General features: G+C 33.6%; 1 protein-coding gene across 3 annotated transcripts in view; it reads right to left on the bottom strand.

Annotated features, from left to right (window-relative positions):
* Window positions 1-2,162: 2,162 nt before the first annotated feature.
* The window catches only part of CD2AP (CD2 associated protein), a 110,062-nt gene continuing 95,704 nt past the window's right edge, over window positions 2,163-16,520 (bottom strand). For all 3 annotated transcript variants that reach the window (XM_007127386.4, XM_007127385.4, XM_028478510.2), the window contains exons 14-18: window positions 14,200-14,312; window positions 13,361-13,462; window positions 12,088-12,257; window positions 9,435-9,498; window positions 2,163-5,148 (exon numbers count right to left, since the gene is read on the bottom strand). In XM_007127386.4, coding sequence (XP_007127448.1) covers window positions 5,107-5,148; window positions 9,435-9,498; window positions 12,088-12,257; window positions 13,361-13,462; window positions 14,200-14,312 — 491 coding nt within the window. In that variant the 3' untranslated portion in view covers window positions 2,163-5,106. The remainder of the gene's footprint in view (window positions 5,149-9,434; window positions 9,499-12,087; window positions 12,258-13,360; window positions 13,463-14,199; window positions 14,313-16,520) is intronic.

The following is a 16,520-nucleotide window of genomic DNA, read 5'->3' as shown; positions in this document are numbered from 1 at the left end:
AATGAAAACCACAACACCTTCTGTGATTTAAAAAAATTGGCTCTATACAAAAAATATTGTTGCCTATTTCTAAATTTATTTTCCTTTTATACAAGCATATTCACAATAAAGGTGTTAGTGGTAAAAATAAAAGCAATAATTGTTAGGATTCAGAAAAAAATTTTCACACCCCAACACAGTCTAGTCTCTTGAACCTTGATTGGCACGTAATAAAGTCGAATAGACCCATGTGAGTTCAGCTTTTACTTCCTACAATGGGGCTAAATCTGAAAATTGTTCCGTCAGACAAAACCATCTGCACAGGCATTAGACAATCTCTAATGTCCCCTCAAACACTAAAACTCTACAATCCAAAACTTTACCATCATTTGCCTGCAAGGCTTAATTGATGCCGTGTTTGTAAAAGCCAATAAAAAGCAAGTAGAAATTTTCAAACTACATTGTTTTTAACTTAAACGACTTGCCACACTTATTTTCCATATTGCTTCATGGTGCTGTCTTACTCCTTTCCATGATTCAAATCTTCCAGATTTCTAGAATGCCTGGAGTCATGTATGTGCTCAGCAAGAGTACACGGGCCTTGATGTCTTCCAGACTCTACAGTGGTGCCCCCTTATGCGCGGTTTTGCTTTCTGCAGTTTCAGTTACGCGCAGTCAATCGCAGTCCAAAAGTATTAAATGAAAAATTTCCAGAAATAAACAACGCATAACCTTTAAAGTGTACGCTGTTTGGAGTAGCATGATGATCCCACGCCGTCCAGCTCTGGACGTGAATCACCCCTTTGTCCAGCGCGTCCCGCCCATTAGCCACTTAGGAGACTAGCAGAATCACAGTGCTTGTGTTAAGTAACCCTTGTTTTACTTAATAAGGGTCCCAGAGCACAAGAGTAGTGATGTTGGCAATTCAGGTATGACAAACAGTGCTTCCTTTAAGTGAAAAAGTGAAAGCTCTCGACAATAAGAAAAAAAAAAAAAATCACATGCTGAGGTTGCTAAGACCTATGGCAAGAATCTTCTATCCACGAAATTGGGAAGAAAACAAATTTGGGCTAGCTGTGCTGTCGCACCTCAAGCTGCAAAAGTTAGGGCCACGGTGTGTGGCAAGTGCTTAGTTAGGATCGAAAAGGCATTATATTTGTAAAATACTTTGAGAGAAACCACATTTACATAACTTTTATTAGAGTATATATTGTTATAATTGTTCTATTTTATTATTAGTTGTTAATCTCTGTGTCTTATTTATAAACTTTAATCACAGGTATGTATAGGAGAAAACATAGTATTACGTGAGTTTCAGTACTGTCTGCGGTTCCGGGCATCCTCTGGGGGTCTTGGAATGTACCTGCCGTGGATAAGGGGGGATGACTGTATCTTGTTTTCTGTATTATATTTACCAGGACATCCAGTCGCGAGTTCAGAAACCAAAAAGTTTATGTGCAAGTTTATGCTTAAGGAACCAAGCAATGGGTGTACGGTAGTGGGGCTTCAGGAATGACTGTAATCAGCCTTAAAATCCTTCTGAATTCTGTCTCCATATCTTTATACCCTATTTAGTTCTTCCAAATCAGCTTTTTCCAGATGACAGAAAAATGTAACTGTGGAGAGCTCCCATGCCGAGACTAGCTCTTTGTTTCAAATGTTTAAAATCTCAGTCTCTGAGTCAATAATTCAATTTGGGCAAAGTACTCTCAGCTCCATTTCGAATATCTTACAAATGAAAGCAGTATCTCCTCCAAAGAAAGGGATGCTGTATTCAGAAACAAGGGGAGAGGACATACTATGCCTTTTCTCTTAATCTTATCTGCCTAATTTACATCATATCCATCACCGCAAGATGCATTTGAGAAGAGTAAATCAGCAGCTTCCATTTAAAAAAATCTACTCTATGGCAAGATAAGGTACTTTATATAAATCATTTCAAATTCTCCCAATAATCCTGTGAGGTAGGAATTATCATCTCACAGCTCCAGGTAGAAAGAAAAGACTCACAAAGGTTCAGTAAATGTCACATAGGTGTAGAACTTTGAATGCTTTTATTTTACTATTTTCATTGTTTCTTTTATTTGGAAAACTCAAAGTAATATAAAATAATTTTCATCGTACTCTGCAATCAGCATATGCTGAAATGAATGAACAATAACCAATAAAGACTGACGCAACTGGCAATACTCTTCTTTATTTTCTTTTTGAGGGAGAAGCATGCTTTACAGCACCTGTAAACAAGTCAGTGAAGTATACTGTTTTGAGTTTCTCCATAAATATATATTATTATTTTTTTGGAATGTTAGAATACCACAACACCAACTGCATTACATAACAGTTACTGAAGGCAAGTCAGGCTACAACAAGGATAAAATTTTATGGCTAAAAATATTCATAGCAGCAACTTTTAAAAGATGATTTTATTAAATCAAGTCATTGCACTTGGTCATTTTATTGCTACAGCAAAACAAGGCCATTAAATTTTAACACTTCTCATTTCTGATTTGAACTGATTGTCTCATTCTGTTCATACATTTCAAGTTTAAATGCAAGCATAAAATGTTTACCAACACATCTAGAGAGCACTTGGGTTTATTTTTTTCTGTGATCACAGTAAGAAGCATAAAAAGAGAATCCTCTGTTACACCAGGCCCATTCTCTCTTCCTATCTTCAGACTTAGATTTTGTAAAGAGGTAACAGCTTTATAGTATGACCAAAGCTTGGTGGTCGCACACACACACACACACACACACACACACACACACACACACACAGACACTACTCCTAATATTGAAATATAATATGTTTTTCAAAGAATAGCAAACATTCACTACCAATTTGGCAATGACAGATGCCATGCTGTTCACCTCTACTCTGTAATTTATACTGACTCACTAAAAAAAAAAAAAAAAAAAAAGATTTACCCCCAAGTAAAAGCTATATTATTACATAGCATTTTATGAATATGAACTTTATAAACAGGAATTAATAAAATTCCTATATCAAGAGCAAATACTGGTACACTGCTAGATGAAAGTAATCGTTTCTCCCTTTGATCTTGGTTTTCTTTTCTTTACTATTTGGTCAAGGGCAAGAAAACAGAGACACAGTACTTGAATTACTTTTCAATTCTGACTGAGGGGTATACAAGCAAACACTTTAAATGTCTCTCAGTACTCATGACCATCTTGATTTTATGCACTAGTGAGAAAATGACCAAGAAAAACTTTAAGAACAGCCTGAAATCTGCTGGTAACTTCCTCTACCCCATTATTAGAGTGGGGAGCGAGCACTTAATCAGATCTTCCAGTCAGAAGGCTGGAGGGTGATTTCCAGGGTACATTGTTTTTATTTCTACCTGAAGACTTTCATATTAAAAGAAAATAAGACCTAATTTATTTAAGAAGAAGGAGATCATTCATTTGACAAGTCATTTAAAAACATTAGAACAGGAATAAACAATTTTGTTCAGCAGTGACCTCATCAGAAGAGCCCAAGGACTTTAAGAAGTTAGAATGTACATACTTAATGCACAGATTTCCCCAAAAGCACTAATTTGAGTTGTGAATTTAACATTAAGTAATTATGTATTGGAGTTTCTATTATTTTCTATTTCACTTTTATTTGAAACAATATGACAAAATTTCATTAACACAAGATTTCAGTTATTATAAAACTAAAACTTAAAGGAAAAATATTGGTTTGGGGGTTTAAAGAACACAAAATAGAAGCATGATAGATGGTACTCAAAATCTGAAAGTCATTTGCTATAATAAAGCTTAAAATCTAATTTTTTTTGCAAAAATAATCAAATTTTCTACTTTCAATATAAACCCACATATTTTGAGACATATTATCTGTACATAACATTTTTAAAAGTTCAAGTGTTCATAAGCGACTGTGAAGAAACTGCTATTCACCCACTTTGTGAAAATGCATTTTGAATATGGCCAACTATTTGGTTTTAAATAAGCTGTGATGTTACCTTTTATGACCTACTAAACACTCTTTATAAAGCTGGTTACCTAAATGACAGCCCCAAATATCTCCACTAGTTAGTTTAGTCTAGTAGGTAAATTACACAACGTAAAACCTGAGTATTTACATAATGGTAACTTGTCAAAGTATGAAACTGCACACTGAAGTTCTGAAAGTTCTGGAGTTTTGTTGTTCTAACATTACCATTATTAAAAATCAAATGGAGGGGCATGAAGAATTAAAACACAAGATTACGAAATGAGTAATATTTGAGCCTGTAAAATAAGCAGAAAAGTACGGCAATAAGGCTGGTGTTTGCATATTATATGTGCTGTAGTTTCTAGGCACAACAAGTTAAGGGTTAAATTGACATTTTTAGTTCCTTAGACCTGATGAATTTAAACTATAGCTCATATTTTCCCCAATATATTTAACAATCCAATACATTTTAACTAAATTCCTTTATGAATCCTATAGTGCAAGCAATAAAAAAATATTCCAAAAGTTGAAGAAATTATTTTAATTAGTTCATTATAGTTATTACTATATGCATGGGTGATAATCTGGTTTGTAGCTAGGAAACTCCTATTTCGTCACCCAGAGTATCACAAACTGCAAACAAACAGGCACAACAGTGTAATCCTGGGTAAGAAGCTAAACATAAAAAATATATATATACAAAGTTTATATCCCTTATGTTTTATGGGAAAAGTAGTGACTATAGTTACTATAAAGCTAAACTGTCCCTCTCAAATGGTATATTTTACAGATTATTTGTAAAGATATCACCATATTTATAGTATAGATCTCTTTAAAAATAATACTACAAGTTTCAATTAAAAAAACTATTATGAATTTTCTTTCCTTTTTATACAGATTCAGTAGTATTTTCAAGCAAACTAAACAAAAGAGTTTGCAATCCCAGCACATAAGAAATAAGGCCTCTTTTTTTTCATATTGGCAAAACAAAATATATAAAAAAAATTCACCCTCCCCCTACATTTTTCTATAGATATAATAGTTCATACACGCATATTTCTTTATCACGACATCAGCATTTGTTATTTTTAAGTAACAAGTCAGTTGAAGTTCATAGTGTTGCTTCTGAATCCCTGGAACACTGAGAACACTGGGTGCACGTCACTTCAAGAAGACATGATTGCTTTTTTCAGCTTCTCTATTTCCACCTAAATGGCAACAGATAAAATATCTTTACTTTAGAAAAGTTTATTTATTTTATCCTATGTCATGAAGATCTGATCATAATTTCAAGCCTCCCGATTTTGATTTCCATTCTAAAATCCAATTTCCAATGGTGTAATAAATATTTAAAAAGTTCAACAGATGAAAATGTCACAATGCAAGTTCCTAAATGACAGGTGACAACAACAAAAAGGCAGCTACAGTTGTTTCACCCAGAACAATGTTAAATAATGTGAGCATCTGAAAGCTCTGTAAGAAAATCAGCCCTACAAAAAACAAGAATATCCTTGAAACCAAACTAAGAAACGTACCCGTACCTACAATTAAACAGAGGGGGCAATACAGAATGTTTTTTTTTTTAAAAAAGGACCAGTTTAGTTCTATGTTTTTCACTTAATGCTTAGGTGATATTGGTAAACTACTTAACCTCACTTGGTCTCAACTTCCTCAACTGTAAACAGTATGTTCTAGATGAAATTGCCTTTAAAGCCCAGGAATATATATAAAATGCAGTCAATGTGTTAAAAATAGCTCCACTGTTAGGTAGAAGACATTTTTCACTTAACAGAAGTTCACAATTTAAGAAACGTTAGAAGAAAATTAGAGAAATTCATTAAATTTTCACATAACTACAGAGTTATTTAACTGTGACATATTACAAATAACTAAGATGAGGATCAAAGAGATTAAACACCATGCCAGTGGTTCCATGCAGAACTTGTACTGGTAAGGTCTAAGGCTTTAAAGGCCACAGTTTTTGTACTCTCTTCCCAATTATATGGTATTTTGATCATCTCTGACCTTGCATTACATGTAGAAACATTTAGGCCTTACCTTCTCGTGATAGCATCATCCCTCTCCCCAACAATGCATACAAATAATACATGTTATGGTTAACTTCCGACAAATAGATCATTACTAAATGATGAGCATTTTGCTACAGTCAAAAAGTATAATTTCAATAAGCTCACAATCTCCTAAGGGATCCTAACCATTCAAGAATGGTTTGCTAATTCCAGGATCTTTCCTGATATTATTCTTTGACTAATATGATTATTAGCCAAACATGTTAGTAGCACTGGATTGAGACAAAATACCTTCAGTCTTCAGCCTGATGCGCTATTATCATCTCTATTCCAAAGATACATTAACCACTGCATGAATTTTAATGCGTGAGGATGCATAGAAAACAGAAAGAAAAAAAAAATTGGTAGAAGAGGGAGTGCGGGTGGGGTGAGGGTCAGGGTGGAGAATAACCCTGTACGCAGTCAGTAATACTCCTCACAGACTGCTGCTGGCCACATAAATTTAGGTATCCGGCAAATACTTGCATTGCTGGAGTTTCTCTTCTAGCATGTTTATTGTTCATCATTAGTCCTTTGTACCACTCCTCAGTATAATTTAATACTATATAATGTTAATGTTACAGTAGTTCAAAGTATTACTTTTAATTTGGGGGGAAATATAATTTCTCTTTTAAACATATGATCCTAAGACTCTAATGCCTTATTAAGTGTATTAAGTATCGAACTTTTCCCACCAAAAAAAAAAAACTTATAATACAGGTCAGTGAGAGGCTAAGTAACAGCTAGCTGATTTTGCTGGGAAAATATAATCAAATGAAATTCTTCAAAAAAGAAACAAATAATTCATTTGACTCTTTCCATGATTTTTATGACAAATTAAGTCATATATACAAATTTAGTATTGTATTAGTTCCTCTTGCTAACCTTGTTTATTTTCATATATGAATATGTGTTATGTATAAAATATAAGGAATGAAAGTCAAGAAATATTTGTGTTTAATTTTTCAATTTCTACCAGGTTGCACACTGGGAATTTAACATATATTTAGAAGATATATTTTTAATATCTATCTTCTAACATTTATTAGTTTGACAAAAATTTGTTAGCAATCTAGTATGTATATAGCACTGTGCTAGGAGCTATGGGCAAAGATGAAACAGAAAAAGATCCCACCTCCAACAGTATAGAAGATGGGCAAAATAAGTACATAATGTGAATAGTGATATGACAGAAAATTATTACTTATTCATCTCTTACAAAACTAAACAACATGAATTTGAAATAAGAAAAACTGCTTTTAATCAGAAGACTGGTGGCCAACTCAGTGAATGTGACTGAGCAGGGCCTTGAGAATCTACAGAACTTGGGCATGATAAGTGAGACAAAAGGAAAATCCATGAAAATACAGTAAGAGTAAAAATTCAGACAAATTAACTGTAAGGGACAATTGAGGATTAGCAAGTGAGGAAAGAAAGATAAACTAGGACCAGGACATAAGAGACCTCATTTGCCAAGTCAAGAAGTTTGAACTTCATTCAGCAAGTAATAGAAAGTTTTCGAAAATACTGAGCAAGGGAAGACAAGATAAGAATGAGAGAAACAAACAAGCTAAACAGAAGATAAGAGCATGAGAAAAGGACAGAAACAGTGAGAATAAAGAGAAAAAGGTTAGGGAGTACAGCCAGTAGGCCTAGAAGTTAGTGGAATTAGAAGAGACAGAAGTCCCACATCTGCATGGCTGGAAGCGCAACAAACTTTCAACACAGAAAATCAGAATCTGAAAAGAAGGTGCTATGTGTGACAGGGGACATGCTAAGTCTAAGTTCACAGTGGAACATCCAGGGAGTCTAATAGCTGGAAACTCAGGACAGAAGCTGGGAAAAGAAGAACTAGATTTCAATGGCAGATGCACCAGAGCTAATTATCATACTCCTGGACACAGGCGAGCAAAGAGTGGATGCACAGAGAAGAGGGCTAAGCACAACACTGAAGGAACACCTCACTTAGGTGAGGAGAGATGGAGAAGCCAGACAGAAGAATGCAGGGTCACATAAACCAAGACATACTTTGAAAAGGTGGTGATGGTAAAAATGTGAAGTGCTGTAGAAACCAAAGAGACATAGGAGTTGCCATCAGTAAACCCAAAATGCAAGGGGTTAAGGACTGAACTAGAAGTGAAGAATTAGTAACTGTAAATGTATGCTTTTCTTGTTTTTTGTTTGTTTTTCTTTTTTGCAACAAATGAACTGCAAATGAAAAGAGACTACAGATCAAGAGGGTAGCTAGACCTAAAAGGGGGTTTTTTATTTTTTGAATAAAGGGAAAAATTGAGTATTTTCAGGGAAAGAAAGGAGAGTGCCAATAAAGGTTATGTGTCAGATATAAGAGTAAAAATGGAGTTCTGATAATCTGCCAAATACCTTCATATATATTATCTCAACAACTAAAGCTAAACGAGGTAAGTGACTTCCTCCTTCAAACGGCGTAACTTAACCCCTAAGAGCAAAGGTTCTGGAGTCTGGCTGCTTCTATTAAAAATGTTAGCTCCACTGCTGACTTAATCATTCTAAACCCTAGTTTCCTCACTCTTAAAATAGGAACAATAATGCTTACAAGTTGTTATGTATCCAATGAGACAATGTTCAGAAAGTGCTGTCTGACAAATATGCAGTTCTGAACTGAAAGTCACGAAGGTAAGTCAGAAGAGGAGCGCAAGTTTTTTTAACGGCAAGTCCCATGTTCCCTGTTTCACAGTGCTAACAAAAGAAACAGGTTAAGTAATGAAGCAAGGTAAAAATAGGGAGGAGTATGCAATACTTAAACACAGAATGGGAAGAGTCTCTTAAAAAAGGCAGGAAACACATTCTCTGAGATATGCAGAAAAAAATACAAATAAAAAAAAATACAAATGAAGACCAAAGTCAGTGAGGATGGAAAAAAGTAAGGAAGATAAAGAAAATAAGTGAAACTGTCAGTCATCAGCAGAGAGTGAAGATGATGACATTAGCTACAAAGTAAACTCAATTCAGTGAGAAATTAAAGTTAGCAAATCTATAGCCATCCCATTACCATCACCACCCCTGCCCCCAGGCAAAAAAAAAGAAAAAAAAAGTTTAACTGTGAAGAAAAGAGAACTATAGCTCAAGAAAGAAGGAGTGTTGAGTGCAAAAGATCTAAAACTAGACACTTTTAAGAGGCAAGAACCATGTTTGCTTTATTCATGAGTGTATACCTTGTGCCTCGTGTCTATGAGAGTGAGTGCTCAAAAAACATTTGCCGAATGAATGAATGGAATGTGGCAGGGAGTCAACAAGAGATTAATTAAATGGCGACCAAGCTGTAGGGAGTGTCCAACTAAAGCAGGATAGCATAATTTGTGGCAGAACCAATCACCCAGGTGGGTTGGAAAAAACATGTCTAGTTTATGCTGACTACAATCTCAATGCTGGAAGAAATGAATTACCTCTAGATTACTTCTCATTGCCTTCTCTTCTTCCAAATCTTTTCGTAGTTTTTCCAGTTCTTTCCTAAAAACAAAGTATTTATTACTGTTAAGTCTTTTGATTAAACAATATATATTTGACTAAGGTTAATAGGATCTGTTGCCTGATATCCCAGAACATAGGGAAAACTTTTAAAGGAAACAGCCATATTGACTGAGAAAAAATTCAAATTCTCTAGTTGAAATGATTCAATACAACAGTTAAAAACACAGCAAAATCATGGCAAACCTGAGATAAATAAATTTTTAAGTGAATACAGGTAATTTTCCATATTCAGTTATCATCCATTTCCAAGGCAGGACACACAGCCCAAATAATTTGGGAAAATGAATGTGAAAATATGTCACAGTGCAAGGCAAATTATAATTTTTAATACAATAACCTGGACTTTACATACTTTACATATCTCTTTCTCTGTTTTTTTAAAATTAACTATTACATTAAAATCCAAAATCCAAACCAATAAACAAAAAACTGCAGCCAACAATCCCTCTTCTGTAACTCATGTTTTCATTTTTCTAGGTTCCCTTGTATATTTTTATATAGTCATTTTCCCCTCCATTTCATTTTCCAAGAGGAACTCAAGACTTTTAAAATACTCTTTGGAAAGACTTCTAAAATAGCTGATAAATAATATATGTAAGTCATTAATATTTTTATTCATTCTAGAGTTTATTTAAGAGCACCTATGGGCAATTTGTACGTGGAATTATTATTTCATTATAGCACACACACTTGGTATCAAAAATGCAAAATGTCAAAATTAACAAATCAGATTGTTCTCTAACTGTATCTGAGAGGTGCTCAATAAATATTTACTAGATAAATGAACTTATAGTTTATAATGTGCTTATTGCAGAAACTGTGGATAAACTTGCCAAACTTAAACCAAGATAAACTGAAGAATTCAAGAAATATCATGTATCAAATTTTCTCTCTATATATGATATAAATGTGCACAGTATATGTTTTTTAAGTAGGCATTCAAGATAACTTTATGTTTCTATCTAGGAGATGTTTGTAGAAGTGCTCTGCAAACTACAAATACATCATGTTGTTAATCTCAATATTTTTTTAAATAAATAATCCAATGTCAACAAAGAATTGGAGGAGAAACAGTGAATTCAAAATCAGTGGTAACACGTTCTCTGGCGATGACTATTATACCAGATTCCATATTCCATGAGATACTCTTAGAGGCCAGAGAAGAAGCTGGAATAGGGGAGGAGCACCTGAACCCTCACCCTCAGTTCAGTTAGATTAGCTGATCTTTGATCTATTTTACCTACTGGGCTTTTGCAGAAGTATGTTTAAAATGTTAACACATTTTAAAATTCAAATAATAATGTTTATAAGAAAAGATCTCTAAATCAATAGAAGATCCAGTTTGAGTTCTAGCTCTGCCACTTAAGAGCTGTGTGATCTTACATAATTAGCTTTACCTCTCTAAACCTTTATTTCTTCATTTAAAAGAAGGGAGGGAACTATAGCAGGTGATCTTTTAAATTTATTTTAGCTCTAAAAAGTCCCTAACTTTTACTTAGGCATGCCTCACCATATACCATTATCAAAAACTTTCAGAGTTAAGAGAAAGGCCTTACAGATCACCTATCCTAACCCATTTGTTTTATAAATATCCAACTCAACCCCAGCAGAAACAGTGATCAAAGTCCTCTGAGAAGAAAACCAAATGTATATACAGATACACCACAGATCCAAAATAAAATGGCTTTTCCTAATATTTTAAGACTAATTAACCCGTGTTTGACATTTCTAGCCTCAAATTATGTGTTTAAGGTTCATCTATGATATAACACGTATTAGTACTTCATTTCTTTTTACGGCTGAATACATTCCATTGTATGGATGTACCACATCTTGTTTATCTATTCATCAGTTGATGGACAGTTGGGTTGTTTGCACTTTTTGGCTATTATGAATAATACTATAAACATCTGTGTACAAGTTTTTGTTTGAACACTTGTTTTCAATTCTCTTGGGCAGTACTATACCTTGGTGAGGAATTGCTGGGTCATATGGGAACATGAAATTTAACTTTTGGAGTAACTGCCAGACTGTTTTCCAGAGTAGCTGTACCATTTTACATGCCCACCAGCAAGGCACGAGGGTTCCAATTTCTCACATCCTTGCCAACACTTGTATTGTTCATATTTTTTATTATAGCCATCCTAGTGGGTGCGAAGTAGTATTTCATAGTGGTTTTGATTTACATGTGCTAATGACTAATGATGTTGAACATCTTTTCATGTGCCTATTGGCCATTTTTCCATAGTCAAGCTACTAGAATCAATTCCATAATCGAGCTACTATTTTCTGTCTTAACTGGCTTGCCTTTTTCATAATTGGGCTGGGTTTTCTTAACTAAGCTTTCCAATTCCTAATTAGAATAACTAGAATTAATAGAGTTTCTAATTATTATGTTTTCTAATCAAGCTTTTTTGCCTAGAGAGACACAATCAAGAAAAATTTCTTTGAAAACAAACTTGCTCATACTAGAACCTTGGCAGATTACTTCTTTACTTGATATAATTTGAAAGAATTCTTTACACAGGTGTTAAGTAGCGCTCAAAGAAGAAAATAAGGGCTACTTACCCATGATCCTTTTTTAGTGCTTCCACAACACACTGCAATTCAACAATCTGAGCTTTAAGTTCATCCAAGGAATTTTCTGTTTCTAGCTTAGCTTTGATTTCTAACGGAGTTAGAAAAGCAGCTGTATTTGGTTTAGAAGCACTTGAAGGTGTTGAAAGGTAAACAGATGGCTGAAAACATATAATAAACAGAAAATTTTTATTTGTACTTACATTTAATATTACATTATAAATTCAAAAGATTTTTACTGCAAGGAGACAAATAACTGAAGTAACACTTCCAAGATAAATAAAAAACTTGAAAATCCAAAAAGCAGTTTGATGTTCATAACTGGAAAAATCACTAAACGACCAAACAATAAACCTATAATTACTAAGGGTTTTTGTGAGAAATGTCAAGGGTTTTATTTTTTAAAAAAGAGAGAGAAAAGAAGATCCATTAGATTTATCTTATGGTTTACCTAGTGGAACATCTAGAAGCAAGAATATAAAAGTATTATTAAGGTACTGCTTTGATCCTTCATATTAAATAGTTATTATTTAGAATGTCCAGAGAGCTCCAATTAAAAGCAATTATGAAGGATTTAGTAAGTCCACAGAAGAGGCATTAAAATGGATCCATGGCCTGACATTCTTTTACCATTTCACTTAGGTAACAGAAAGTAAAATTTCAATAGACTGCTAACAGCTGAGAGACTTCAGATTTAAGTGTATCTGATAAACTGAATAGCAGTCAGATGCCTTGAAATGAATTTGAGGAACAGGCATGATCTTCTCAAATATAGGATGTGTGTCAGTTGTGGTAATACTATCTTAAACTAAAATGGCAAGGGTTTAGCAAAGACTCTTAACACCACGTAATAGACGGAAGAATCCATGTATTCTACCATTCATTCCAGTGTGTATTCAGTGCTTATTATGGTGCCAAGCACCAAGTTACATAAGGAGTAAAAGAGTGATGGCTTCTGCCTAAGGAGTGCATGTTTAATGGGAAATTAAACAAATGTATATAGATCTATGCCTTAAAAAATATGAAACATGTAACATTTGTATTACTCATTTAAAATAATGTGACTCTCCTAAAAACGATCTACAGAGAATAATGTAACTTAAGTTTAACAGTAATTATTTTATTTTATTTAGTTTTAGCAGGAATTATTTTATTTGCTGGCAGAAGAAATAATTCTTCCTGAAGGACACTTTAAATTCCACAATTTTGATGTTCACAAAGAACCCTACAAATTATACAAATCTTAGACCACAATGCACCTTACCTTTGGAGAGTAGCATGAATCCTTCTTAAATTCAGATGGCTTTAGGTTGGCACTATCATCTTCTTTTGGTAACTTCAGGAATTTTTCTGGGCTTTGAGTTGGCTGAATGATTTTTTTTTTTTTTTAAATCAAGGAACAGAAAACACCAAAGAAAGAAAAGGCAGTAAGCATCTGGATAATAAAGTAACTTTTATCACTGTTTTCAGCAGATACTGTTCCAGATATTCCATTATTGTTAACAGGATTTTACCTAATTTCATGCTGAATAACACACTTGCACATCTTGAGGGTGGAAAAACAGCTTGCCTATTAGCAACAAAAATTTTCCCTACTTAGGTAATTTAAAAGCACAATAGTACTTAAGAGCTAATGTATTAACACTAAAGTACCACCAGTATCCCAGGCAATATACTGAGAGCATAAAAAGAAGTTACACATTTAGAGACCAGGATTAGTACTACAAAAAACACTGACTATTTCAGGGGGAATAAAAGATGTTCTCATTCTTTCCTGAAGTGAATATGTACCACTCAATTCTAATTACTGTTTTTGGACAAGTATATTGCACAGGTCCCCTGTCCCCTCTCGACACTGTGCTCTGTGGTTATGGTCTTAGGACAACTCTGCTTCTGATTCTGTAACCTTCCATTCCACATCCTGTGGAGATGAACAGGTCTCTTCCCCCATATCTCTTAAATACAACCCTTGGTCACTTGAGTATAGCTATCTTCCTGATTTTTAAACTTCAGTGGAGCTATAAATCCTCCCTCATTCTTATCTTCAGAAGGACTCTGGATTTACTAAATTCTCTGTGTTTTACAATACTAAATGTAACTCACAGAATGTCCACCATTGAAGCGGCCAGGCAATCTTCTTCCAGGCATCTTCGGTCTATTTGCAGTGAGATGTAGCAAGTTTTCTGAGGAAGCTATGTCATCAAAATTTACAAGATCTGGAGAATAAAAGTAAACATATCTATTAAGAGATAACTGCACATTTTAAAAGGCAAAAAAGAATGTCTCTGGATTTTTAACAAACTATAAAATTAAAAAGAATACCACCAAGACTCACAAGTTGACCTGTGCTTTTCATATGCATTTGGAAAACAACACTCACCCTCGAAAACTAACATCCTGTCTACCTGATACATTTTATATATTAACAATATAAAGTTCATGTTTTTAATGGAGACTTAGACCTCAACAAAAGTTCTTACTGAAAGATATAAATCTGTACCACAAGTTGTAGTAGTATGAAAAAGCAGTCATCTTAAATTCTTGCTTATAAAAAAAAACACGATCTACTTCTTCAACTCAGAATTAATTACAACATATCAAAAAACTAACTTATGAAATGTGTTTTAAAGTTCAAGTAATATCCTAATATTAAAACTTTTTAAACTCAATTTTACCTGGGACCCTGCTGCTTTCCAATTGCATTTCTTAATGTAAAGTGAAAGTGTAATTTAATGTGTCTTCATATATGTCTGTGCATAGTATACTGTAGCTGGGACTCGACCTGTTTATAGTTCACTGTACTTCTGCTTAGACATTATCATGTGTAGGAATCAGACGATAGTTATAAATCTAAGGCAAATCAGATACCAAGGGAAAATGCTACATAAATAAATCATCCATTTGCTTCCCCACCATCAAAGGCTGGTTGACCTTTGATCCAATAACTTGAGTTTAAGGACAAATCTAGGTAATTTGTATCTCTGAAACAATGGTATATAATACCTTCTTCCCTTTTTCTACATGGTCCAGAAAACCTTGCTGAAGGAGCTGATCTTTAATTTTGAAGCCCAGATATCTATAAGTGATAATAAGAACCCTAAGGTTAATTCCTGGCACTTCCACTATCATTATAATTTTCCTTTGGCCCAGATTCCAAACTAAGAATATTAATCACAGTCAATATGCCATCACTCATTATGGCAGCAGGTATCTTTTGCCTTGTCTTCCAGGTATGGAATCATTCTTCATGTTGCCATTGCCTGGAAGTTTATAATGCTTTCTGTCAAATATTTAGATGTCCAAACTCAGAGAATTGTTATTTCTTAAAAGAAATCTAAAGATACTTATCATTACTGCCCTTAAAGCTTACTCATCAAATTTCATATTCAAAGTAATTTATTTAGAGAATTTTTTTAAAGGGATGGAGGACACAAAGGTAAAACAGGAAGAGGTTACTACTAATTGGCAATATACATTTTGTAACAACTGTTAAGTATTTGTTGACCTCTGTTAATTCTTTTCCATCTTCACATTCTGGGATTACTTTGTATGTTCTATATTGGATCTAGTCACTAGGCTAATATATCACAACAGGCAATCTAATGGGCTTGGATTAATTTTTGTGTTGAGTTGTTGAATAATTGTCTATAAATAATTATAATATGCAACAAACCACAATAAGAAACACAGTGGCTTTAATGGAGAATGCACTATATAATGTGAAAGACCTTGAGCTTAAACGTATATTTAAATATCTCATTTGTTAATTTCATAAACAAAGAAAACAATATTTTAAAAGATGTTAAAAATATGCTGTAGTTTGAAGGGTTAAAAATTGTTTTTACATCGATAAATATGTATTGACAATCTACCAAAAAAACCTTGAAAAGTACAATCCATTTTGGCCTGTGGAGATTATTTTCAAATGCATATTTAAGCAACTTTTAAAAAGAAAAAGAAACAAACAAAAACAAAGGAAGATATGAAGATAAATTAAATTAAAAGGGCAAATAAAAGGAAGATTTACAAAATTATACACCATGCTCATGTAAAAATGTCTTCTATATGTCCAGTTTTGGGCCACAACACCAAGACAAGTAATTTTACTATTCTAAAACTCTCTCAGGTCCTCCATTTAAGTCATTAGGTTAGTAAAATGAAATAGTGCACATTTCTGACTCATGATATACTTGAATGCTTTTAAATTTACCTAAGAGTGATATCAGTGGATTTATATTTTACACACAGCATAAAAGGCATGACAATCACTTAACTCTTGCCATCACATTGTCACTCTGCCAGCCATTTACATGTCTACACATTGCCTAAGACATGGAATTTTAAAATATCAAAATAAATATAAAATTTTGGGAAAAAAACTGACTTTTATGGTTGTTAACTAAAAAAACCTGTTATCAAAAGAA

The sequence above is a fragment of the Physeter macrocephalus genome, chromosome 18 (assembly GCF_002837175.3).
Source record: "Physeter macrocephalus isolate SW-GA chromosome 18, ASM283717v5, whole genome shotgun sequence".
Classification (NCBI taxonomy): Eukaryota; Metazoa; Chordata; class Mammalia; order Artiodactyla; family Physeteridae; genus Physeter; species Physeter macrocephalus.
The sequence above is the reverse complement of the archived record's forward strand: the minus strand, read 5'-3'. Positions and strand labels throughout refer to the sequence as shown.